The sequence below is a fragment of the Pelobates fuscus genome, chromosome 3, assembly GCF_036172605.1.
Source record: "Pelobates fuscus isolate aPelFus1 chromosome 3, aPelFus1.pri, whole genome shotgun sequence".
Classification (NCBI taxonomy): domain Eukaryota; kingdom Metazoa; phylum Chordata; class Amphibia; order Anura; family Pelobatidae; genus Pelobates; species Pelobates fuscus.
In genome coordinates, this window is record NC_086319.1 from 75,383,129 (window position 1) to 75,408,486 (window position 25,358).

The 25,358-nt window shown below is 40.1% G+C and overlaps 1 protein-coding gene across 1 annotated transcript in view; it reads right to left on the minus strand.

Annotated features, from left to right (window-relative positions):
* APPL2 (adaptor protein, phosphotyrosine interacting with PH domain and leucine zipper 2) overlaps positions 1-25,358 on the minus strand; it is a 42,093-nt gene that overhangs the window by 6,559 nt on the left and 10,176 nt on the right. Inside the window, exons 3-19 of the mRNA XM_063447225.1 lie at positions 24,597-24,656; positions 23,424-23,495; positions 21,833-21,920; positions 21,121-21,162; positions 20,629-20,687; positions 19,789-19,935; positions 19,296-19,378; positions 17,131-17,289; positions 15,496-15,684; positions 13,854-13,896; positions 13,505-13,561; positions 13,326-13,414; positions 11,659-11,832; positions 10,098-10,150; positions 2,703-2,877; positions 1,522-1,558; positions 214-354 (exon numbers count right to left, since the gene is read on the minus strand). Coding sequence (XP_063303295.1) covers positions 214-354; positions 1,522-1,558; positions 2,703-2,877; positions 10,098-10,150; positions 11,659-11,832; positions 13,326-13,414; positions 13,505-13,561; positions 13,854-13,896; positions 15,496-15,684; positions 17,131-17,289; positions 19,296-19,378; positions 19,789-19,935; positions 20,629-20,687; positions 21,121-21,162; positions 21,833-21,920; positions 23,424-23,495; positions 24,597-24,656 — 1,668 coding nt within the window. The remainder of the gene's footprint in view (positions 1-213; positions 355-1,521; positions 1,559-2,702; positions 2,878-10,097; positions 10,151-11,658; positions 11,833-13,325; positions 13,415-13,504; positions 13,562-13,853; positions 13,897-15,495; positions 15,685-17,130; positions 17,290-19,295; positions 19,379-19,788; positions 19,936-20,628; positions 20,688-21,120; positions 21,163-21,832; positions 21,921-23,423; positions 23,496-24,596; positions 24,657-25,358) is intronic.

A 25,358-nucleotide genomic window follows, 5' to 3' on the forward strand; every position in this document is an offset into this window, starting at 1 on the left:
TTATATATAAATGTATCACAGGCTGTTAAGTCAGAAGCCTCCGTAAAAAATAAATAAAAAAAAAAAGTACAGAACCAGCAAAATGTGTAAACATTTCAGTTGAATATAACAATCTCACTGACATACATTGTATTGTGCCAATACACATTATTTGATGAAAAATGCATAAGCAACACAGTTCAGCGAATAGAATGTATAGGAACAGGTCTGTACCTTTTCACCCTCTGTATTACATTCTAGAACATAAGCACTCAGAGAGTCTTCTCCTGAAGCTTCAGGAACACAGACCACGAATCCAAACAGTCTTTTATTCTCTTGGTGTGCTGCAAATTGCGTGATATTTTCAAGATCAAACTGTTCAGAAAACAGAATGGTAAAAGTGAAAAGGCATTTACTGCACACGATCTACAGCTGTTATAACCCTGGGCTACTTTCTCATTTGCTGTAATCTATACAAGATTAGTGCATAAAAGTACTTTAGAAATGACAGTTTTTTTTAAACTCCTGTTCCATTGTAGACATGGTTGAGGCTGAATTCCATACACTGCAACATAAGTCATTTTGTACGTGTTTACACAACACATACGTGACAATTTCATTGCATTTAAAAGAAACTGCAGAAAATTTAAAGTTGTGAGTACTTGCAGCAGCAACCATTTACTATCTGCTTGTTTAGGCATGTGCACCTCTGGACTCTATAGGTCTTTCCGTCTTTGAATACTTCTATTCGAGTGGGATCATTGACAAAGTGTCCAACCAATAACGTTTTCTGAACGGGACTTGGGTATTTGTTTTTGTGAGTATAGAGTCCTTCTGTGGTGATCCAGCAATGCCAAAAAGGTTATCAAAAAGTATTGTATCAATTTTTTTTAAAACATGTATAAAACACAAATTATAGTGTTTATGGTGCAGGAGTGCTCGGCACCTTCCCAGATGGTAGTAGTATTCAAATAGCTTTACAATGGTTTGACAAATTATCTGGTGTCCAGCGGTTGCCCATCACCACATTGTAGTCAGGTAAAAATAAATAAAAAAAAAACAAAAAAAAAAAAAACACTGGCACAGGTGCTCAATAACAAATTTGGTATACATTGTGGAATAGGTCTTATCAGTATTTAAATTGCAGAGCAGACATATTGCTAAACACTTCAACAGGTATTTTAACCCCTTAATGACAACTTCTGGATTAAAAGGGAATCATGACGGAATATATCCGTCGTCTGTCCTTAAGGGGTTAACCTAAAATATTGAGCTTGTTAAATCTAGATTTTTACAAGTGGATAACATTTGGTATCTCAACATCAACACAGCCAATGGTTTTATTCAGTAAAAATTTATTGTTGGGATTTGAAAACCAGCGTTGCCAAGTTGAAATTGTAGATACTCAACATCTGTCATTTTTTAACTATTGTTTTTTTTTGTGTGTGTTTTAGGTCACAATTTAACAAAATTTACCCTTAATCTCTGCATGGACAGACCGGTTGTACAAATCTATTACGTACAAAACTAAATAGAACTTACACTGATTCGTGTGACTTGCGTTTGTGGATCTATTAATCTGCAATAAAATAGTAAAAATTTAATCGTAAACATTTAAAAAGAGACAGATGATTGGACAAAGTAAAATTATCTGTCCATAGTAGCCATATACAAGACTGCAAATAAAGAACATTAAAATCGACATGTCTGGTACTTACTGTCCACTTATGTGACATGCCACCAAAATGGCAATACGATCTAAAAAAATGTTCGAAGTGCATTTTGTATTGCTATAAAGTATAATGGGATTTTCTCATTAAAGGGACACTATAGTCACCAGAATAACTACAACTTTTTGTATTTGTTGTGGTGAGTATAGTCAATCTCTGCAGGCTTTTTGCAGTAAACACTATTTTCAGAGAAAAGGCAGTGTTTACATTACAGCCTAGGGACACCTCCAGTGACCACTCCACAGATGGCTACTAGAGGTGCTTCCTGGAGCAGTGCTGCACACTCATTCAGTGTCTTCACCCTCTGCATGGGGACACTGAACCTTTACTCAGAGATGCATTGATTTAGTGCATCTGAGGAGATTGGCCATGGTGGCATTTGGCTTCGCCCCTGGCCAGCTTCCTAGGCAGAGATCAGAATTGACAATCTCAGCCAATCCAATGCTTTCCTATCACTTATCACTTCTTATGATGTCAGCCAAGGAGGCTGATCAGGGGGAGCCAGGGGCCACGTAGTGTTTGTAACACTATACGGTCAGGAATACAGGTTTGTGTTCTTGACCCTAAAGTGTTCCTGTAAACACCGGATTGCAGTTAGAGGAAAACCAAATTGCAAAAATTTAGGCAGCAACAGAAGATTTGGAAAGAGCATGCACCTCTGCTATCTGCTTTGCTATTTCAGCTCAAATTTTGCCTTAAAAAGAAATAAAATCTTAAAAAATAAAAAAAATACTAAAATTGGGCATGTAGTGTCTAAATCCCTGATAGGTTTATTTTAAAGCTCACATTATGGAAAGATACAGACATGCAATAATTAGAAGGATTGGGTCAAACATTTCATGTTAGGCAATGGGCAAATAAATGTTTTTTCGGCTCAATATTTTATTTTTTCCCTTGCACATAATACACAAGAACCACTGAACAGGTTAAATGAGAACAGTTTTTTCACCATACCGTGTCAGAAGAAGTGTCTAAAGGAAGTTGACAACACACCTGATGTTATTACTGGTTACCATCAGATGAGATTCTGTCATGCGGAATATATTATGAATGGCTCGTGCAGCCAACACCTGTCTCATGGCCTCAAATATAACCTTCTTGCTTTGGTCGGAATTTATGGCCATTGAACCCAAGAAACGGACTACAAACATCTGTTGCAAATGTAAACCTGGAAAAGGGGAAAAGACCAACAATACCACCAGTGAGAAGTTATTCTGATGTCACCTTTACTTCTTGTACACAAGGCTCATCTACTTTAATGCTGAACTTTAAAACATAAGAAACTGAAAACCTAGCCGGGATATTTTTTGTTTTTTCTAGAGTGAACTGAAGTTTGACCATCACCATGAATTTCTGACCAAGCATTAGTAATTAACTCCAATCATAACACACCACTGCACATAACAGAAAGAATTCTGGATTCATCCAGTAAAGACCAAATATGAGACATAATTGAACATCACAAGAAAAAGACCATTTGAAAAAGTAGACAACCAAAGGTATTGAAAGTGGGGTATGTTTAGTCTTTTTTAGTAGCCACTTAGTCACAAACACTGTCCAAAGTTAGCGTTCATATTTGTTTTTGTGTTAAAAAAGCAAAAAACAAATATTTGGCCAGTGTTTGTGACTAAGTGGCTACTAAGAAAAACTGGACATACCCCACTTGCAATACCTTGGGTTGTCTACTTTTGCAAATGGTATGCCATCATGGGGGTAATTCTCATTCCTGGGCTACCATACGCTCTCAAAGGCAACATAACCAATCTGGTCAAAAAAATGAAATGCAAGCCTTATATGTGACTCTCTAACTTTCCAAAACACCATGAAACCTGTACATGGGGGGTACTGTTATTCTCGGGAGACTTCACTAAACACAAATTAGTGTTTTAAAACAGTAAAACATGGGGCGGAGCTTCCCAGCCGAAACAAGCGGTCGCACTCTTCTGGAGCTCCGAGGCCCAAGCGAACAAAAACGGACAAAAACCCACCTAAACGGCTACAGAACCACGGCAACTGCCCCAGGCCCGCATCGTAACAAGATGGGTCGCAAAACCACCAAAAAAAACCCGGGGAAAAACAACCCAGGACTCACCATCGGAGACATGTGGCGGCAGGCCCGTGGCGCAAACGAAGCCAACATGGCGGCGCTCCACTGAGGTTGTTCGGACTTCTCCGACGACCTCTCAGGGGAGGAATATATACCAACCCACACAGCTGGACGACCCTCACCACCGTCTAACGCCACTCAGGACTCCGCACCGGTAACAGTGGCAATTCTCAGGCAGATGCTGGCGGATCACCACGACAATATACACAAGGAGATCACAGCGCTGAGGGGGGACCTAAAGGGAGCAACAAGCCGCCTAACTACAGTGGAGACCCTCACCGACACAAATACTGAGGACATTAAAGAACTCAAAAGCACTGTCCTGGAGCTCCAACTACAGCAACGCTCTCAAGAACACCGCATGGCCGAGAACGAAGACGCCAGACGGCGTAACAATCTGAAGCTAAGGGGGCTCCCAGAGAATACAGCGGAGGCAGACCTTCCACAGGTCATCAACCGCTTGCTCAAAACGATATTGCCGCCGGCACAGGCAGAGAACATCCACCCAGAAAACATATTCAGGGTCCCCAAGTCACCTAAGGCGCCTGCCGGGTCCACCAGAGACACCATACTTGTTTTCCGGAGCAGCATTGACAAAAAGGCGCTACTGGACGCCCTAAGGGGCAAAACGCCCCTGCAGTTTGATGGCAGGGCTCTGAGCTTCTACGCGGACCTCTCCAACGGCACCCTGGCCTGGAGAAGATCCCTCCAGCCACTGACCACTCTCATCCGTCAAAGAGGCCTTAGCTACCGCTGGCGGCCATCCCACACCCTAACGGTCCAACAAGGTACTGACTTACACCAGATACGAGAACCGAGTGACGCGGTCCCACTCTTACAATCTCTAGGCCTAACGATGGACTCCCTCAAACCACAAAGCCAGACGAGCCAAGTTTCCCCGCGACACAGATGGGACCCAACCAGGACTGTCCCATTTGTCCCACAAGGCCTCACACCAGACCCATACGCTACCATCACCACCTGAACTGACCTGCGACAGGCGGCCGCACGGCTCACCGGTCCCGAAGGCAGGCATAGGCACACGGAACTTCCAGCATACCAAACCCAAGCTGCAGTCGAGACAGTCATTACACAGCCTATCACAACCTACCTGAACTGTGTTTTATGCTCCCAACGACTGGGGCCACACCGCAAGTTACGCGAGGATGTCATATTTAACCCCGAATACCACCATTGATCAGCGCTCACTGTTGCAACTCACCCATCCCTGGAACTGTAATTAACAAGACCACTAGAATGCCGGCAGCTCCCCACTACGAGATGACGGCTGTACAGCCCACACGAATGATACTTACCCACTACCAGGCGACCTCCGATCACCACATAGACAAGGCATTGGATGAACACAGATGGCACCGCTGCCTTGGCCTATCCTAACGGACAACATTGAACTCTTAAGTGCTCTGCATTGTTTTTTCATTTCTATTTGGTTTTGCACTTCTTAAAATATTCTTTTTCCAACCTGATAACGCCTGATTACGCCCACTAGACATGTTCCCAGATAGCCTGTCACCTACTGATTTCATACTGACAAGCCTGACTACCCAGCGATTCATCTGTTCCTTTTTCTTATCATATACTCGTGTCCCACAAACGTGTATTGTGCCCCGCTTCCATAGTGGTTTTAACATACATTCCCTAAAACATAGTACTAACCATTTAAATGCCAATGTCAGAGCCAGTTACAGCTAAAGCATCAAGAAACTAGACAAACTAGCCTAGAATGACACTCACCTGTTTAAACCTTGTACATCACAATTATGTTTGCTTTATGTGCAGTTTACGTTAAGCGAATCACAAATTTACCTTTAAAATAGAGCCAAGATCGGACTGCCATGTTCATATGCTAGACAGGTATACAGCGAGAGTCTTTTACATGCTCTTAAGTTATGTTATAATGTTTTACTTTAATTCCTAGGGAACTTTTGCCTTTGTTATTGTTTTCTTTCTAGGTGATAACCTAGCACTTCATGCGTATATATTACCGAACACATTCACTATCTAGAACAGCTGTCATCAAGCATATTTAATATAGACGCGTAAATGGTGCCAAGCATACTCAACCCTACGCTTATGTGCCACTACGCAACTTCATTCCCACGCGTATCTGTGGCCAAGCATATTTACTATCACTACCACACGTATTTGTTGTCCAGCATAATCAATATCACGAGTAATGGTTGCTAAGCATATTCAATAGCTAGTGCATGCATTGCCAAGAATGTTTTATCATCAAGCGCATAGGATATCAACTGTATGCATCATCAAATCCTACCATTACAAAAAATGTGCAGAATTATCTAATGCCCTATTTTGTTATACGTTGTATGTTTATTCTTGTGCCACCGCTGTTGGGGCAGTGCACGAGTATGTATCGTCTTGAGCACAACAAAAATAAAGAATATGAAAAAGGAAAAAAAACAGTAAAACATATTACAACAATAATAATATAGTCCATAAAAGTGCCATTTGTAAAAAATGCAAAAAACTTCACTTTTACTTAAAATATCATCGTTGTAATACAATTTACCAATTTGAAACACTAATATTTGAGTTCAGCGAAGTCTCCAGAGTAAAACAGTACCACCCCATGTACAAGTTTTATGTTGTCTTTGAGAGTTACAGGGTCAAATATAGTGCTTGCAAATTAAATTCTCAGCACTTTCTCCCTGTGTTGTCAGGTATGTCAATCAAATCACCTAATTATGTTAAAAGATTACTTAAATATACACGTAGAATTTTAATATATATATATATATATATATATATATATATATGCATTTATAGGTATTTAAATTCTACGTGTATACTAATGTAATTATATTTATTTATCTATATCTATATATATCTATATCTATATCTATATATATTTGCGGTTATTTGCATTTTATATATAGATAGATATATATAGAATGTCGTTCTAAGTGTATTTTGTTACATATATATATAAATAACAAAATACAGTTAGAATGAAATTACATATGTATATATAATTTATATTAAATTTTGTTTCAATATTTTATTTATTAATTTTATTTATTATTGTAATTATACATATAATATATATAATATATGTATATTATATATATGTAACGTCATTCTAAGTGTATTTTAATACTAATATATGTACTTATATTAGTATTAAAATACACTATGTATGACAAATATATATAATATACATATATTATATATAAATATATTTTATTTTTGAACATGTTTAATATTTTTTTTTTTTTTTTTTTACAGATCCCACCAGCAGGGGACTGTCTGATATTTTAGACAGTCCCCCTGCTGGCAGATCCACAGCCAGCTATAGGGGGCCATGTGATCGCTCTTTGAGAGCGATCACATGGCCCCCGGGGGCCTGATTTGCCGTGGGGAGGCTGCCTGGGCTGTGAGGCAGTCCTCCCGAAGCGGAGCGCCGGTAAGGTAAGTATACCGGGCGCTCCAGGGCTCAAAGCAGTTACGGCGTTCTATGCCATCACAACGGCTTTAAAGCCCACTTAAAGCGTGACGGCATAGAACGTCGTAACGGCGTTAAGGGGTTAATGAAGCAGTTTTGGTGTATAGAACATGCCCCTGCAGCCTCACTGCTCAATCCTCTGCCATTTAGGAGTTAAATCCCTTTGTTTATGAACCCTAGTCACACCTCCCTGCATGTGACTTGCACAGCCTTCCATAAATACTTCCTGTAAAGAGAGCCCTATTTAGGCTTTTATTGCAAGTTCTGTTTAATTAAGATTTTCTTATCCCCTGCTATGTTAATAGCTTGCTAGACCCTGCAAGAGCCTCCTGTATGTGATTAAAGTTCAATTTAGGGGGGGGCGGGGCCGGACCGCCATGCTGACCGGTCGCATGGCGGAGGGGCTCCGGAGGAACCGGGCCTTTAGGCCACAATAAGCGGATTATCATACCCGAACGGAGCCTGAAAATACCCACACAGCGGTGGGAGAGGTAGCGGACCCTGAGATCGGGAGCCTCGGACCCTACACGGGGAACACGAGGCTTCGGAGGCTGCGGCCCACCTGGGGGGGAGCGGGGTGGACGGCCGCTGCCCTGTCTCCCCACCACACTGCCATGCGCTGGAGGATTGGGGGCTTGCCGGTCCTGTATCCCCCCCCCCTTCTGGACCGGGGGGGTCATCCCGGTCCCCACTGGGACTACCGAGCTGAATGAAGAGCCGACTACAGGGCGCTGTACACCCAGGTCCCACAAGCGAAAATGGCGGCGGCTCAGAGCACCTAACCAAACGCTCCGGCAACTCACAACCACAACGCTGACCTACACGAAGGGCGAAACGAGCACACAGTGAACACCGGCTGGAGAGTGGAAGGGACCAAGAGAACCACCGGACCCTCTGCCCGCAACACGTGCCACCCTGGCCGAAATATGCTACACTCACCTAGGATGGCGGCTTGTCAAGACTTCAAGCAATGAGCAACATGCAGCACAGAACCTTCTCTGAGGCAGTCGACTGTCAGCTGTAATGCATATGTTCCAGAATATCAGGCTAATGCCGACACTGCCTCGAAGTATACCTGCCTTCTAACCTCACCGACAAGGCATCTGAGAGGGAACTGTACCTGCAAGCGCGAGCAATGTCATCAGAATACCCCAGCTCCACAGAGCCAGCCATGCACATCGGGCTTCTCAAGAGGCCTGCTTCCAGGGGCCAACAGTGGACTGATTTACGATAGCAACATATGACAGGGTCAGGTCGGTTGTATATCCTCTGGATCTCTTACACCCTAGATACACGCCAACAAGCCTATTTAAAACGGACCCTCTTTTATGTGACCTATTTTTAAGTTTTTATGTTTTTCTATTATGCCGCTAATTTATGCATTTCTCTTCTCTCTGCTCGACCTGCTATATATACTTACAGTGTCTCATGCATGTTTAATCCACGTATTCTTAGAGTGCAACCACGGTAGCTTCACGCAGCCACCAACACACACGTAGGAATTAGACACCAAGCAAGTCAATAGCGATATACTGTTTAAAGCAGAGGGAAGCCCAGCTAGCTTGCTTACTTAAAACTAAAATCGTTTCTGCATGATTATGCTTGATCTGAGCGTGCCGTTATGCTAACCTGAGAGCAAGGCGAAAAGGGCATACTCGGACGACTAGCTAGTACCAGGGAATGCTATAACATCGAGATGAGCTAATATGTTTAGGTCATATAAAATTAAGCAGGCACCTCTGGCCGCCTACTTTGGGATAATTAGTAGAATCCGCAATAGCAACTGACCAACACTTTACTCTCTGATGTGTAAAAATTATATATGTACCCAACGATCCTTATCCTACAGTTCGTATACGAAAAAGCTCCTGCCAATGCTTAACCCTTTACGTTATAGAACAGTTCGTAATCGTTTGTTTCTCATGATAAATGCTATAAAAATGTGCTAGCCAATCACATGCCATAACAAGTCAATGTTCATAACAAGCCTGCAGTTGCTGTTGTGGCACTGTAAGACAAACTATACGTTCTTTAATATGCACAAGAAAAATAAAGAATTAAAAAAAAAAAAAAAATTCAATTTAGAGATTGAGATACAATTATTTAAGGTAAATTACATCCAGTTTTTTTTTTTCATGCAGGCTCTGCCAATCATAGCCAGGGGAGGTGTGGCTAGGGCTGCATAAACAGAAACAAAGTGATTTAACTCCTAAATGACAGTGAATTGAGCAGTGAAATTGCAGGGGAATGATCTATAAACTAAAACTGCTTTATTTAGCTAAAGTAATTTAGGTGACTATAGTGTTCTTTTAAAACAAACTTACAAATCTCTTTCAAAGAAATGAGAATTCTAATTAAACTAAGGTTTGACAGAGTTAGGAACAAATTCATGGCTAATAAAAAATAAAAAAAATAAAAAATTTGGATTTTAGATCACCCAATGATTTTACAGCAAGCACACAGAAAAAAAAATCATTGGTAACACTTGGCAAAATAAGAATCAAACCAGGAAAAATGTTGCTCTCCCCCACTGCAGCCAACTTTCACCTTTATTCATTTTGAGCTATACTGCTCAGAGATACAGAGTTGGAAGCAATGATTTGCATACAAACTTTGCTTGTGTACGGAGACTACAGACATAGATCAATTAAAAGGACACATGACGGAAATATTCCGTCAGGATTCCCTTTTATTCCAGAAGTTGTGTCCTTAAGTAAGAATGTGTAGCAGTAACATTGTGTGCAGTGTAAATAATACACTAATGTAATCAGCACCACAGTCAATACAGTAACATTACCTTCGTCAGAATTGTCAGTTTTATCTTCAGATTCTCCAAAAGGATTTGTGCGTCTTTTTATAAAAAAAAAAAAGAAAAGAAAATCAAGCAAGTCCGTATGCATCATGCGTGCCAACTCCCCATGACCGCAGACAGAAAAAAAAAAGTGTTGATTTTATCTGCAATGACCCCCTACCAGCTTATAATATGGATAAAGATCATTAAACAAAGGTTCTTAAAGGACACTTAAATCATTCAACTGACTAAAATGTAGGTTGTGTGTGGGAAAAAAAGTGTTTCATTGCTCATTTTCAATTTTATAAATTAACATTGATACGTCCCCTTTGTTTTACGGTCTAGAGCAGTGGTTCCCAACCCAGTCCTCAAGTAGACAACGGATTAATCCCTAAATCCTGGACTTTTACGGGGTATTTGAGGACTGGGTTGGGAACCACTGGTCTAGAGGCAGCCCAGAGCACCTGCCTTGCAAAGACTTCTCATCGGGCTGCATTGGAAAGTCTGATTGGACAGCAGCAGAAAATGTGGACGGAGTTAGAAGGGGAGGGCTTGCAAAAGCTGCAGATATATTGTCTGAAGCCTATGCAAGCAGTTTTTAGACAGACCACCAATATTAAAAAAAAAAAAAAAAAAAGTGTACACACATATATACATATACACACACAATTATTACAATACATAGGGGATAGATCTACTAAGTAGTGCTTGGTTATTAACAGCCAAATCTGTTGAAAGTCTGCTCAAAATCTAGTGCTTGTCAAGTTCTCTTGTAGAACCAATAGGCATTTCGCCCTATGGTGCCGACTGAGGAAGCCCCCACCATAGGGCGAAACGCAGATCGGATCTACAAGCACTAGATTGTGATTAAACTATTGGATTTAATCCACCATCGAGTTCCTCTTTATTGCACTTTATGATTTTTAATTTGAATTCAATAAAAAAAAAAATAATCTACGAGGTAATCTCTGGATTCATTATTTTTCTAGCATCTCACAGATCTAACAAGGATCAGCCAGAGGAAGGATGGGGACATCCTGTTAGGAGTCTCACTGCGCTGCCCATGCGAGCCATATGCTAAGATTTGGCTCTAGGTTTGTGAGTAATACCATTTGTATCAGACATTTCTAACCATGTAAACAGTACTATACTATGTTATATTGTTTTTCTTTATAGAAACAAGAGACATATACTCCACCTATTGCATGTAATATTCGTGATTTTTTGTGGTGTAAGGGGTCCCCACACCCATATCTATTTCACTATACGTAATATAGATTTGTTTTAGGATTTTGTGCTCGAATATTCTGTGCTCCAGTTACGTACAACTTAATTGAGGTTTACTTTACATCATTTTAACTAAGGAAACTGATATCATACAACTCTTTGAAATATTGAGTTTCCCTTCCATAGTACACTTCCCTTTATACAATATGTATTATTTATATAATGCATCACTCATTTTAGCTTCTTGAAGAAACTAAAAATTCACAATGTAGTGGATTTCAGTGACACTTCGCCATCAATCCGTCTCTGCAAACAACCAGAGATGTGGAAGCTAGGTTACCTGCTGCTTCGGTTCTGGTCCTGGAACTCCGAGGCCGGCAAAACGATGTCAAACTGAATGGGTGTTCCAGGGGCTATTAACTGTTCGGGCTCAGTTTCATGTACAGGTTCTTCAGCTGGCTGGCGATGGCTCTCATTTTGTACCACAGGCTTTATAGTTTCACTGGAGACATGACTTGAAATAAACAATAACAGCAACGTTCAACTTCTGGAAATTCTCTCCCAAACACATGGGTCATCAGAATAATGACCATTCAGTTCATGTAGAAGATACGCTTTATTAACCTTGATATATACAATGCAGCGAATCTGGTGGGATTACACACTTTAAAAGATTTACTCTGCTTCTAGATACAGTTTCCTTACCTTCTATTGCCATTGACCGCCCCCCACAAATCGCGAACATTGACATCATCATCTGTACCTTACACCCCATACTATTTTTCACGAAATCTTTCCCACCACCGTTAATTCATTATTTTATCGACGTGCAATGTCAGAATTTATTTCTTATATAGTATACGTTAAATAAACAAGAAGTTTTAAACAAGTGTAAACAATCCATGTATAAAATCTAGAGATTAAAAGAGGTCCACAGACTCTTTATTGGAGGAAAAAAAAATAAAAAAATACATACATTGAGCCTCATGTCTGAACCTTACATAAAACCAATGTTTCCCTATGAGAAAGAAGCTCTCAGGATCAATGGTCTACTCCAGGGGTAGGCAACCTTTTAGCAGCACTGTGCCGAAATATGATTGTGATGTCCCGTAGCGTGCCGGTCCTATTTCTTTAAATTGAGGTGTGTATGTTGCCATATTCTGCTTGTGTTATTTGTACTGCATATTTGCTTTGTATCATTGTATTTGTGCGTATATGAGCTATTATATTGTATATGTTCATTAATAGTTTGTGGTATCATGTATAATACCTATGAATTTGGGCTGTGTATGGGGGCTGCTTGTGGAATTGTGTGTGGATGGATATATCACATTGTGTATTTGGTAGTGTGTGTATGTGTGGGGCTGTTTGGGGTATTGCATGTGAGAGGCTGCATGTGGGGTTGTGTGCATGTATGTGGATTGTTGGTGGTGTTGTGTGTGTGTTTGTATTATTTGTATGAGGGGAGGGTTATTCTGCAGCTCTGAGGCTTCCCTGGGTTTTAGTGGATACCAGGCTGGCCAGGTACAGCTCAAGGACAGGAGGTTGTGGGCTGCTCTACTACAGTGTGGATTCCTATTCACAAGTGCTGGGAGGAAGTGATCTGAGATCACTTCCTCTACGTGCTGCAATGCATAAATGGAGGATTGTCCTTCACCACCTTTTCATATTAGCAGATATCTTAAGTTTCACTGGGACTCCTGACAGGCCAGAGCCTGTTTGTCTCTTGTACCCTTGAGTGCCGTGCAAAGGCACCTCGAGTGCCGTGCATGGCACTAGTGCCGTAGGTTGCCTACCCCTGGTCTACCCAATAGAGTAAACATTTTCAGGTATGTTTTCCCCTCTTCATCTGGTCTATTTTTGACCCTAACTTTGTAAGTCAATTACCAAGTTACTACAACTCCTTGTTTAATGAATAATGATATTTATGGTTTAATGAATCCTTAAATGACATAACTTGATCAAGTTATTTGGCACTTTGGGAAAGTGACATGTAGAGGTAGCTACCTGGGCTGTGAACTTTCAGATCTCCTTTCAAAGCTGGTGATGGGGGTGACAGCCTCCATTGCAGTCTGGTTTAATTTGATGGCCACAGCCTAGTAGAAATTAGAATCAAATCGAAACCTTAAACATCTGGATCAGGGCTCAGGAACACAAATGAAAACAGGATAGGTTAGAACCAATACCTCTGGATTATCTGTTAAATAGATCTGTCTGGAAATATTGTTGATAGTAGAAATCCACTGAAAATGACATGAAAGGACTTTATGTTTGGTTTAATAAATGGTTTGTCATTGCAGACAGTGGAAGGCAAATACCCTTTAACAATTTTATTTATTGATCACTGTAATTCTTATGGAAGACCATAACATTTTGAATTGATATACTGTTGTTTTATTCCCTCTGTATTGGGGGTGAGAGTGTCTTTTAAGGCGGGTAAAACATCATGGGAGTTATTGCACTACAACTACCAGATATGTGCCTTTGGACACCCCTTCCTTGCACAACTGCAATATCAGCAGGTCATACAATTACCTCTTCATATTCCCGTTTTCCTTCAGCCTGGAGAATAAGACTCCTACAAAAAAAAAAAAAAAAATTATATGTAAATTATGGTACTAGTAATAATGATGCACTAAAACCAAAAAAAAAAAAAAAAACGCTACTTTATTAACCCCTTAAGGACACATAACATGTCTGACACGTCATGATTCCCTTTTATTCCAGAAGTTTGGTCCTTAAGGGGTTAAAGAATGGGACAAACCATCCTTCAAAAGATTTTCTAGCTCTAAGTTGACATAATCTTGATACAGAATAAGTGCAAAATATCTAGATTTATACATCTAAATATCTCTATAGAGAGGAGAATCCAGACCTTGCACTAATGATCAAAACAAAGATCAAAGGACAAATTCAGAGTAAATAATAGCATTGATTTTTCCTGGGCTAGTCATAAATCAGAAAAAAAAAAATATATAGTGTGCAGAGCAAGTAGTCTTGTCAAGAACCTAATATAAAGCTTGTCAATCTGAGCACCATAACCACTGCAGTGCGATGTAGTTATGGATCAAGGAGCCTTTGGGTGCCACCCCGTCCCCCCTGTTTTAAACTAGCTAAAATATTGGACAACAATTCGTGATCTCCCGTCACCCCAAGCTTGACCCATCTGCTGACACCACTATATTGTGCAAGTCTCACTTATACATAAGGTCTTGAAATTTGGAAGGAAAATCTAGTTTGCAAGCTCTGGGGGTGGTGAATATAATTACATAACATTCCCATTATTTTAAACAGGTTTTCAAATGTCCTTTTGTATATGGAGTGAGGTTTTCAATGTTCCAGAAACTAGTGGAAGTCTTGGGGAGAGCAGAAATCGGCAGCCATTAGTTTGGCTACTCCCGATACAGATATCCCAGTAAAAGAGCCGAGGAGGTGGTGCAACTCCTGACAGATCAGTGAAGAAAGAGGGGCTGATTTAACGACAGCACCACAAATAGAAGATACTTTCCAGGAGTGCAACTTTCACCAATCTTGGCAACATCTTCACCCCAAAATGAAAGTAGTCAAACCATTTTAGAACAGGTCCCTATTCCAGTTGGATGAGCTCAGATCTGTGCTTAGCCAGGCGGTGCAGGTCTTGGTGAGAATAATCAACTGAAAGAAGTGTGAAGGCTGCAGAGTGGCGGGGAGCATTACCCGACGGACCCAGGTAAAAAGTCAAACTGTTCTCAAATGGATTGACTACTTGTTATGGAGGAAAGGCAACTGGGTACTAGAATGCATGCTTCACCATTACATAACACTTTGGGACCATTTTATATAAATGCACCCATGAAGAGAGAGAGAGTTATAGATATGTATTTATATTTATTAACTTAAATATAATTTATTTATTTTTTTAAAGTGGTAAAATTCACCTGGATGCTAGATTTTTTTTTTTTAGTATGGAACAGAATCCAAGCTCTGTGACTCATAAGGTGGTGAACAGTCACCGTATGGCAAAGCAGCAAGAATAAGTGCAAATAACACTCCCCAAAAAGTCAACACGTGTACTGATACATACACTCAGAACATCTGTCAGACATATCAAACAAACTGTAAAGCAAACAGAGGCCAGAATGTATTGCCCAAATGTACATTATCAGCTATCAGGAAACCCAACACCTACAGCACTTACGATTTGCCGTTCGGAGCAGTGATTTGGAAACAATACCGTCTGTCTTCACAGTCTACGGCCATGACGGAGCAATTGTCCAAGTCCTGAATCAGGCCCCCGGCTACTTCCCCTCGATGTTGACACATCAGGTTCCCACCTTGAGTGAAGAAGTACAATCTCTCCCAGGATGTGGTCACCAGTCCAGTTTTACTACAGAGGAGCACAGGAAAATTTATATTAAATGCATGAAAAAAAAAAAAAAAAAAAAATCTACTAAATTCAATACAATTTTTTTTTATTTTATAAAAACTGGTTTATTTAACAGAGGATGCATAGGAAACGTGTTGATTTTTCTAGAGCATGGCAAAATGTAAAGCATAGGTTAGTGTGTTGATTTAAGGTGGAAATGTCACATCTTTTTGCACAACCCAGCAACAAACTAAAAGCTACGATTTGTGCCATATTATTTCTAATGTTTTTCTTATTTATTTTACAGAGTTATTCACTAAAGGGAAAATTTCAAGAAAATGTCAATTTAAAGGCCAATACAGCCAAAGTGAAAGCACTGCTGACTTATAAGATTTTTCTAGTAAATTTAAAATTCACCCCTAAGCAAATAAGCTTGTTAAATCATCATGGTATCACTGGACATCCTGGTACAGCCATCTGAGCGTGCCTGGAGCATCATAGGCCAATGATATCGCCCGGAACACAGAGGTGCTGCTCATGGAAGCAAATGTTATACTTGTCTCCACAGCTCTGCTTACCCCAGCTTCAATAGAATATATTGGGGTAAGGGCAAGAATTGTAACTTCCAGACAAGTGGCAATTCCACTTTAAGACTGTCTCGACTCACATTATAAAGGAGAGCAATGTTATAGATTATGGCTGTGAAAACAATAATGATACTTAAAAGATCGGCTTAATCCTTGTACATAGTTATACTTTGTTCTTTCTACCTCCTTTGGTTTTTATCACCCAAGTGAAAATCTGATGCGAGGGACAGCTAGGGAGGATCATCCCTGTGGCAAAGGGATCGCAAAGACTAACGAAGACCATAGATAGAGGGATGACACATGGGATGTACAACCAAGTTCAAAAGAGCAAACAAGGATAGAGGGGTATCAAGGCCCAGTAATTACATAAGGGAGCTACTTCACCACATAGGGATGAAACTCCGAACTCACGGAAGTTACGAAACGCACAACATATACCTGGGGCCCAACAGCTTACACGCACGGAAAACTATGTCACGATACACACGGGACATCAAGGGCTTCTTCTAGTATTCCACAACTATTGGCTCCCAAACATGCCTCGAATAGGATATGACTGAAAACCTATACACATTGGGTCTTGATTCTGGATTTCGAATTTTTATTTTAACTGTACTTTGACTATGCACATTGATGATGAATGTAATAACCCATGTCAATATTTGCTGAGCCCAGATATGACATAAGCATGCTGTAACCTGACCATCAATAAAAATTGTCAAATTGAAGAAAAAAGAAAATAATGAAAAATCAGCTTATGTCCTGTAAGTATACACTGTATGAGCAGTAATGACTAGGCAGCCCAGATGTTTAAGATAGCCATTAGGAATTATGTAGAGCACAAATATCTGGGCTGCTAAGATACATGCATTGTGCTCACACTCTCATGTTGAGATAGCCAGCCTTCTGTATAAGGTTTCTGTTAATAACAGGACTGGCCACGTCATAGTCCGGGGTATATAGTAAATCGCTCCCCGACAGCAACTCCTGCTGGGTGAGTCTCATGTCTTCAGCTTCTGTATCCAGCTCCTTTTGTATCCTACAAAACAAATAAAGTCTTTCATTACTAAAACAAACTAAATAAAAACACCATTATTATTATATATGCATTACAAATAGATTACATAAATATATCAGATTTGTATGCTGCAGGCAAGAAAGGACTCAACAAATAGCATACGATTATTAAAGGGACACAATAGTCGCTAAAACAACTTTAGCCTAATAAAGCAGTTTTGGTTTATAGAACATGCCCTTGCAGTCTCACTGCTCAATTTTTTGCCATTTAGGAGTTCGTTAAATCACTTTGTTTATATAGACCCAGCCACATCTTCCCGCATGTGACTTAAACAGCCTAACTGAATACTTCCTGTAAATGGTCATCTAATGTTTACACTTTATCGGGAATACAGTTTAATTTAGAATTATTGTCTACTGCTCTATGATTAGCTTTCTAGACCAAGCAGCAGGCTCCAGTATGTAGCCTCCAATAAAAAAGATCAATTGAGAGAGCAGGAGATAAATCAAGCTACTGATTGAAAGTGAATAGTTTTTTTTCCCATGCAGGATGCATGAGTCACAGCCAGGGGAGGTGTGACCAGGGCTGCATAAACCGAAACAGTAGTGATTTAACTTCTAAATGGCAGGGAATTGAACAGTGAGACTTCAGAGGCATGATCTATACACACAAATTGCTTCATTAAGCTAAAGTTGTCTCGGTGACTAGTGTCCCTTTAAGACTGGTATGACTACAATACATTAGCAGCTTAGTTCAGCGTATGGAGAATAATAATCCCACATGAGTATCATGGGAAATGTAGTTCCAATCTGCATCTGATCTAGAAGGTAGAGTCAGTAGGTAAATCTTAGCAAACAAAACAGAGGCAGTGAAATTAAGCTAGTATGCGTATTGGAAGGAAGTATCAAGGTGGGCTGGCCAATCAGGAAGAGAAACTTGTACGGAAGCCATGCTAGCTGGATTTAGATATACTGCAACGGACATAGGCGTGCGCACGGGGTGTGCCGGGTGTGCCTGGGCACACCCTAATCCCCGCGGCACGCCTATGCATTGAGACCGGCAGGGGAGATCTCAGGATCTCCCCTGCCGGCTCATGCAGAGCCGGCGCTATCCGAGCGCCGGCTCTGCTCTCAGCCTCCCCTCACCGGCTCACAGGCAGTGAGGGAGGCAGGAGAGGACCCGGGGAGCTATTGCCTGCAGCTCCGCCGGGTTCCTCTCGCGAGATCTGAGCGTTGCCGCGGCAACGCTCAGATCTCGAGTTCACTCTCCTCTGGACCACCAGGGATGGCAGCAGCAGCAGGATCCCCCCTCCCAGGCATAAGGTAAGAAGGGAGGGGGGATAACTGCTCTGCCTCCACCTCCACTGGACCACCAGGGACAAGGAATAAGAATCCCCCTCCCCACATAAAGTAAGAAGGGAGGGGGGATATTTAGTAATGTACCCCCACAATCACCCACAGACATACACACATACACAGCACCCACAGACATACACAGCACACCCACAGACATACACAGCACACCCACAGACACACAGCACACCCACAGACACACAGCACCCACAGACACACAGACAGCACAAACAGGACCCTAACAAACACACACACAAAACACTACCAGTACCCTCACACACAAACAGCACCCTGACACACAGTACATTTACAGCACCCTCACAAGTGCACACACACACAGCACATTCACAGCACCCTCACAAGCACGCACACACACACAAACACCCTCACCCACATAGTACACTACCAGCACACACACATCACACTAACAGCACCCTCACACAGCTTTGTGTGTGTGTATATATATATATATATATATATATATATATATATATATATATATACATATACACACACACACGCCGCGTGTGCTTGTGCTTGAGGGTGCACACCCTAATGCAATAGGCTGCGCACGCCTATGGCAACGGAGAAAAAAAATAATAACTTTTTTTTTTAAAACAAAAACAAAACAAAAAAACACCCCCACCCGAAAAACCCAGAATGTGCTTACTGTACCGTTGAATCATACTGGATACGGAGGATAGGAAACCATCCATTTTTCTAGAAAACATTTCAGATCCTTTCTTTAAAAATGTAATCTAGAGGAAAAATAAGAAATGTAAACGTTAAAAGCACAAAAAGTAAACTTTATCCACCTACCCCAAAAAATACAAATATTTCACACGGCTAACAGTGAAATATAGCACTGTATTATATCGTACAGTACTGGACACCTTTAAAAAAAGTCACAGTATTAAGGAATGAATGACATTTAATGTGAATGTGCAGAGCCTGTTTTAATGTCAATGCAACGACAACAGCACAGTAACAAATGATAATCGTAGAAAGCAACTCTAAGCCCTTAATGTCCCAATAATAAAATAAATCGAGCACGTGCTGCAGATATTACAGATATACCAAATATAGATTTTGTTTCAATGTTTTCCTCCAAACAGAGTTAATTTAAAGCAGTAAATTCTCATCATAGAATAATGGAGTAAAGCTGTACCTGTCCTTGAGTGTATCCAAGGATAGGATCAAGCATTGCCGTCCTCTTTCGGTATTGAAGAGCGTTTAAGGCACTGTAGTACTGGAGGGATGATAGATGCTGTTTGCGCCTCGCACTGGCCACCTCTTTCGCAATCTCAGCCTTCAACTGGAATGGAAGAGTTAGAACATGTAAAAAAATGGCTTGAACGGTTCTACCCACATGGAGGCAATTTGGTCAAATATTAGATTTATTCTGTCAAATTTATGACATTTTTAATTAAATAAATAAAATTACAAAAAAAAAAAAAAAAACGACACTTTCCAATGTTCAATGAAAAAGACACGAAGGAAATTTTCCGAGTCATTCAACGTTAAAATCAACAGCAATTCAGGTTATTCTAGATTCCTTTTACTGAGCGAATATAAACTCAAAAGTCAAAGAAAAATTAGAGAGACTAGTAAAATCCTACTCATAAATGCCCATTACTGGTAGTGGCTTCCAGATTTGGTCTAATGTTTAGAGAAGGAAAATACAGGATTTGCTGAACAGATCACCAATAGCACTAGAGACAAACCCTGGCACCACAGCCATTTGTAAAGGTAATTTCCCCAGTGTTCTGCTGGCCTAAAAAAATATCACAAAACATCTAGGGTGCCAAAACAAGCCCTCACTGCCGTATCAGTTCAAATGAACTCTAGAGTAACTTTAAATAAAACAATGTTAGAAGAACACACATCTGCTCATCCAGAAAGTAGGGACTTTTAGATCCAAAACACCTGTACAGCTGTGAGAGCTGAAGTGGTCAGGATTAATTGGGACCATTCCAGTAAAAGTCATTTTATAGGTCCAAGGACTTGCCTTTTCATTTTCTCTCTTTTTTGGTAGCCTGCTGTGCTTTGCCATAGACAAATCATGTTCTAGAAGAAAAAGAAAAAAAAAAAGCAAAGTATAAACTGATCGGAATGGGAGAAAAATTATGTATGCAATTTTAACTTGACCAACTGATATCTAATAGTTAAATCAACTACGGGGCTTTTAGAATTATTTCAGCAGATAAACATTTAGAGTCTTCCCATTGTCCAACAAAGAACCAAATGTATTATGGAAATTCACAAACCGAGATTTTCTTTGGAATGGCCAATGGCAATCCTCTAAAAAGAGCAATCGGGTCACAGTTTTGGTTCCCAGCTCAGAAATTAGGATTCACAGGTATAAACAGTCAATGCAATTATATTTAAAGAAAAGAAAAAAAAAAAAAAAAAGAAAAAAAACACACACGTAAAGCTCTTCAAAATTGCTTAGTGGAGATGGATCAGTGAATGGATTATTTTGTATATGAAGTAAACATACCATTGCTAGCAAGGAGAAAAAGATCTTTTAATGTGCTTACTTCTGCAAAACAAAAATTGACACAGTAAGGCAAAAATAAACAAACAAAATAAAATAATAATTCACATAACTTCACTCTGACAAACATTACTGGTGCTATGTCTATGACCCATTTGTTTGGAGAAAAAAAAAAATATAAAAAAAAAAAAAATTGATATACTTTGTCCTCTTAGAATGGCATTCACCATACTAGATTACATTCCTTATTACATTTTAAATATACTATGAATTAATATTGGGACCACTTAAACACAAAGTTGATCAAGAATTAATAAATGAAATATTTATTTTAAATGGTAGGGAGCGATGTACCACAAATTGAAATAATAATTGTAATAAATTGAACATAAACACAAGACTCTACTGTGCCCCATGGCATCACTTAAAATGTGGCTCTTGGTAACGGATAAATGCGCAACAAAAATGGCCATGTTGTAAATCAGTGACAGAACTACTAGCGAATCAAAGGCTGGGGAGATAAAAGGAAGCAGTCAGATTGGAGTTTTTTTTGGTAGATATAGACCACAAATGATAACATTATAGGAGAATATGCTTGCATTTTTTCATTGGCGCTCTATCTACTAAATTATTTGTTTCTTTTTCCCCTGTTGAGTGAGTAACATTTTCTAATTTAACAGAATTAAAGTACATTTAACGGTATACACCTCCTTACCGGTCAGGTCTTTTTCACGGAACTGTATTAGAGGCAATACCATAGTGTCAGCAAGCTGTTTTGCAAGTTCTGTGTGAAGGACATTGAGCTGCAAGAGAAGGTCAGAACGGCCATTATATTCATATCAAACAACATGATCTGTAAAACAGCCAACAAAGTATTTTGGTCGAACAAATGGAGCTGTATTTATGCCTCGGGAGTTAGGTCGGCGCTCCGCCTCCTCCAACACCAGGGTGGGGGGCCTAATTCGCATGCTCGGCAAGAACTGCAATCGCATTAGGCCTTCCCCATAGGAAAGTATTGAATCTATGCTTTCCTATGGGACTTTCTCTGATGCTGGAGGTCCCATTGCACAGTGCAAGGACGTCCAGCATCAGGCGACCAAAAGCCACCTAGCAAGTAGGAAGCACCTAGAGTGGCTGTCTGACAGCCACCAGAGAGTCTCAACCCTACAACAAAATGATGGCAGTTTCTCAGAAGCTGCAATCAGATCACAGTGTATTTAATGTAGAAGTTTTTATCCCCTGCTCTGTAACTTGAGTTTTAAAATCACACAGCAAGCTCCTGCAGAGTCTAGCAAGTTATAAGAGCAAAACACATGGTGTAACAAATTAAGTTTAAAAATTAGATCTCTTTACAAGAAGTGTGTAGGGAGACTGTAGGTCACACGCAAGGATGCATAAATCACATGAATTAACTCATAAATGTGACCAGTTAGACTGCAGCATTATCTATACACCAAAACCACCCCATTAAGCAATTTTTTTTTTTTTACTTATAGTGTCCCTTTAAAACCTCAGCCCAAAACCAGACTTAACATGTGTAGCATGTCAAATGATATGCTAGCAGTAGGTCAAAAGTATCACTCCTGCTGTAACTTTAAAGAAAAATTAAATCAATCATTTATAAATTATTTTAAATGGAGGCCATAATTGGTATTTTATCAGCATCCTGTAAAAAAGTTCTAGAAGGCAAATAAATGTTAATGGGTTACTCCAAGCATCATGACCACTTCAGTCATTTGAAGTGGTCACAGTGCCTGTATACCAACTTTAATCCATTGGCTGCCAGAGGTGTAACTCCACCTCCAACAGCGTCATCGAGTTCATCGAGTTTTGACCTGGATAATGTCAATTCTGTGCAAATGTTTTTGCGCAGTGTGCTGTTCTGTGGCTGAGAGAGGTCAGCTGACATGCTTCGCAAGTGAATGGCTACTGGCTAGGGTTCCAGCTTCTGCAGCTCATCACCCGGCTTTTCCAGGAGACTTGCACCCTGGTAGAGACCCAGATAAGAGGGCAAACCTGAGAACTGGGCAAGGGAGTATTATAACCCCTACCATCGGTTGTAGTGGTTATGATATTTCCAGTAAATGCTCAAGCAAGCAAGAAAACAAACAAGAAATAAAACTCAACCACAATATAAACTATGAATTCCTGACAAGTCACTTTACTGAAAAGCCCATTTGTGCGTTTTTACAAAATCACTGAAAACAAACCGTGGTACGATGAAAGCCCACGACAACATTTGTATTTTTATTCACAATTGTAAATCTGTAGAGATAAACCCAGGTCAAATGCATTAATGTACCAACCTCATCAATCACATTTGCAAAATATTGTAGAGTAGAGATCACTTCTTCATCGCCTTTTCCCAATGCAAAGTTCTACAAATCAGAATATTGAGAAAGCGGGGTTAGAGTCTTACAGAGTATTCTGAATTCTATTCACACCTTAGCAACACTATACATGTTAAAGCAGCACTGTCACTTTGCAGGTTTTGCTTTTAAAGTAAAGGAACACACCAAGCACCATAACCACCACTGTGCAAGTTGTTATGGTGCCAAGAGTGCCAAGGTGCCACCCACTGTGAGGTGTTAAATATTGTATGACGGTTTGACTGCTTACCTGGGGTTTGCCGGGTGGTGCCTCCCCTACCTCAGCCATAAAACCTTAAGCTCCTCCATAGTAGCTACCGTAAGCTCTCCTGAGACATGCTCTGTACTGCAGGCATAGCACAGTCTTCTAAGAACACCATCTGATCGCTCATAGCAAACGAGCTATGCTCTGTACTGCCTGACTTAGCTTCCAGGTCCCTGGCCAAGGTAGTGGAGGCATGGATATGTACTCTGAGGACTCCAGTTAACAAGTTAAACCATTCCAAAATGGCTTGCAATGGGGGGAGTCAAGGCACTCCTGGGACTATAACCACTTCGCATATTGCATTAAAAACAAGGAGAAATAAAGAAGCTAAAATAATTATTCTTTTGAAATTTACTTTAGGGTTTGTTTTGTTTTTAATTATACAACAAAAGAGAAGCTATACCAATAAGCTACAAAATAAATAACACAATCTCTCAAAATAAACAAATCTAACAGTTTTGACTCCGACATCAGGAGAATCATGCATCTTAATCTATCCACAACTAACGAAGTGCTGGCCACTGAATTGGTTGCCAGAAAATAATTAGGGTCTGATCACACATTTGGGATATGGTTTCCTAGCAAACGTAAAGTGATTCTTTACACAATGCGAAGACAGAAAGACTAAATGGATAATAAAAAGGTCAGGGATTTTAAAATGTAGCTAGATTTCTAGTCTTGAACGTTTTGTCTACCGTTAGGAGCAGAGTTGAATAAGCAACGCACAGGTGTTCTTTGAAAATAAATATAAAAGGATTCTGTAATAAAACTCCCACTTTCAAGTAACAAGCGACATCCTAGATCTAGAAGTAATGAATGAATCATGGTGTGGAATGCACAGTTACCTGTTTTTCATAGGCAAGGAGTTGGCTGGAGAGCTGCTGTGTCGCCAAACACATTTCATTCTTTAGAGAAAAAAATAAAAAAACAATTTAAAAGAAGATAGGGTGGGGAACAAACTGTAAATCTAGAGAACTCGTTTAATATGGTGATGCGAAATAGCAAAGTGAATCATTTTTATGATCATGATAATAAAAACTAAATACACTATGGCTACTATTAAAACAACTGCTGAAATCTTCAATATTATGATGATTTCTATTCTACGAACACAGTTTTAAAACAAAAAACACTTATACGTAATCCCATCCCCCTCTTCCATATGGGTCACACTTCTTACCTGTGCTGGAGACTGAGAACAAGTGAACTGACATTTATATCTGGTGATCACCTCTTTTCAGTCTAATATCCACCACTTATGTAAAAATAGTTGAGGAGAAATCTGTCCTATTCGACCAGTGTTTTATTTTAGTTATCTAGGCTGTGGCGCCCCTTATACTATCCTCTTTGGTTGCCCAAGTTTCGCGAACCTCTCCATAAACCCCTATTCATGAGCCAAATGAAAGATCTTTTAAACCTGTCGAACGCTGACCACCAATGGCTTGTTAACTTCAAAAGGAACAGTTAGTTCAAGTTCTTTCCCTGGGTAGCCGCCATTCACATAACCGAACACACGTGCCAAAGTGAATGGCAGCCATTTGGTCTCCCAAACCCACGCAGCTGTACATGGTCGTCAAGTGTCAAGAACTCTTGGATGGCTATGCGAT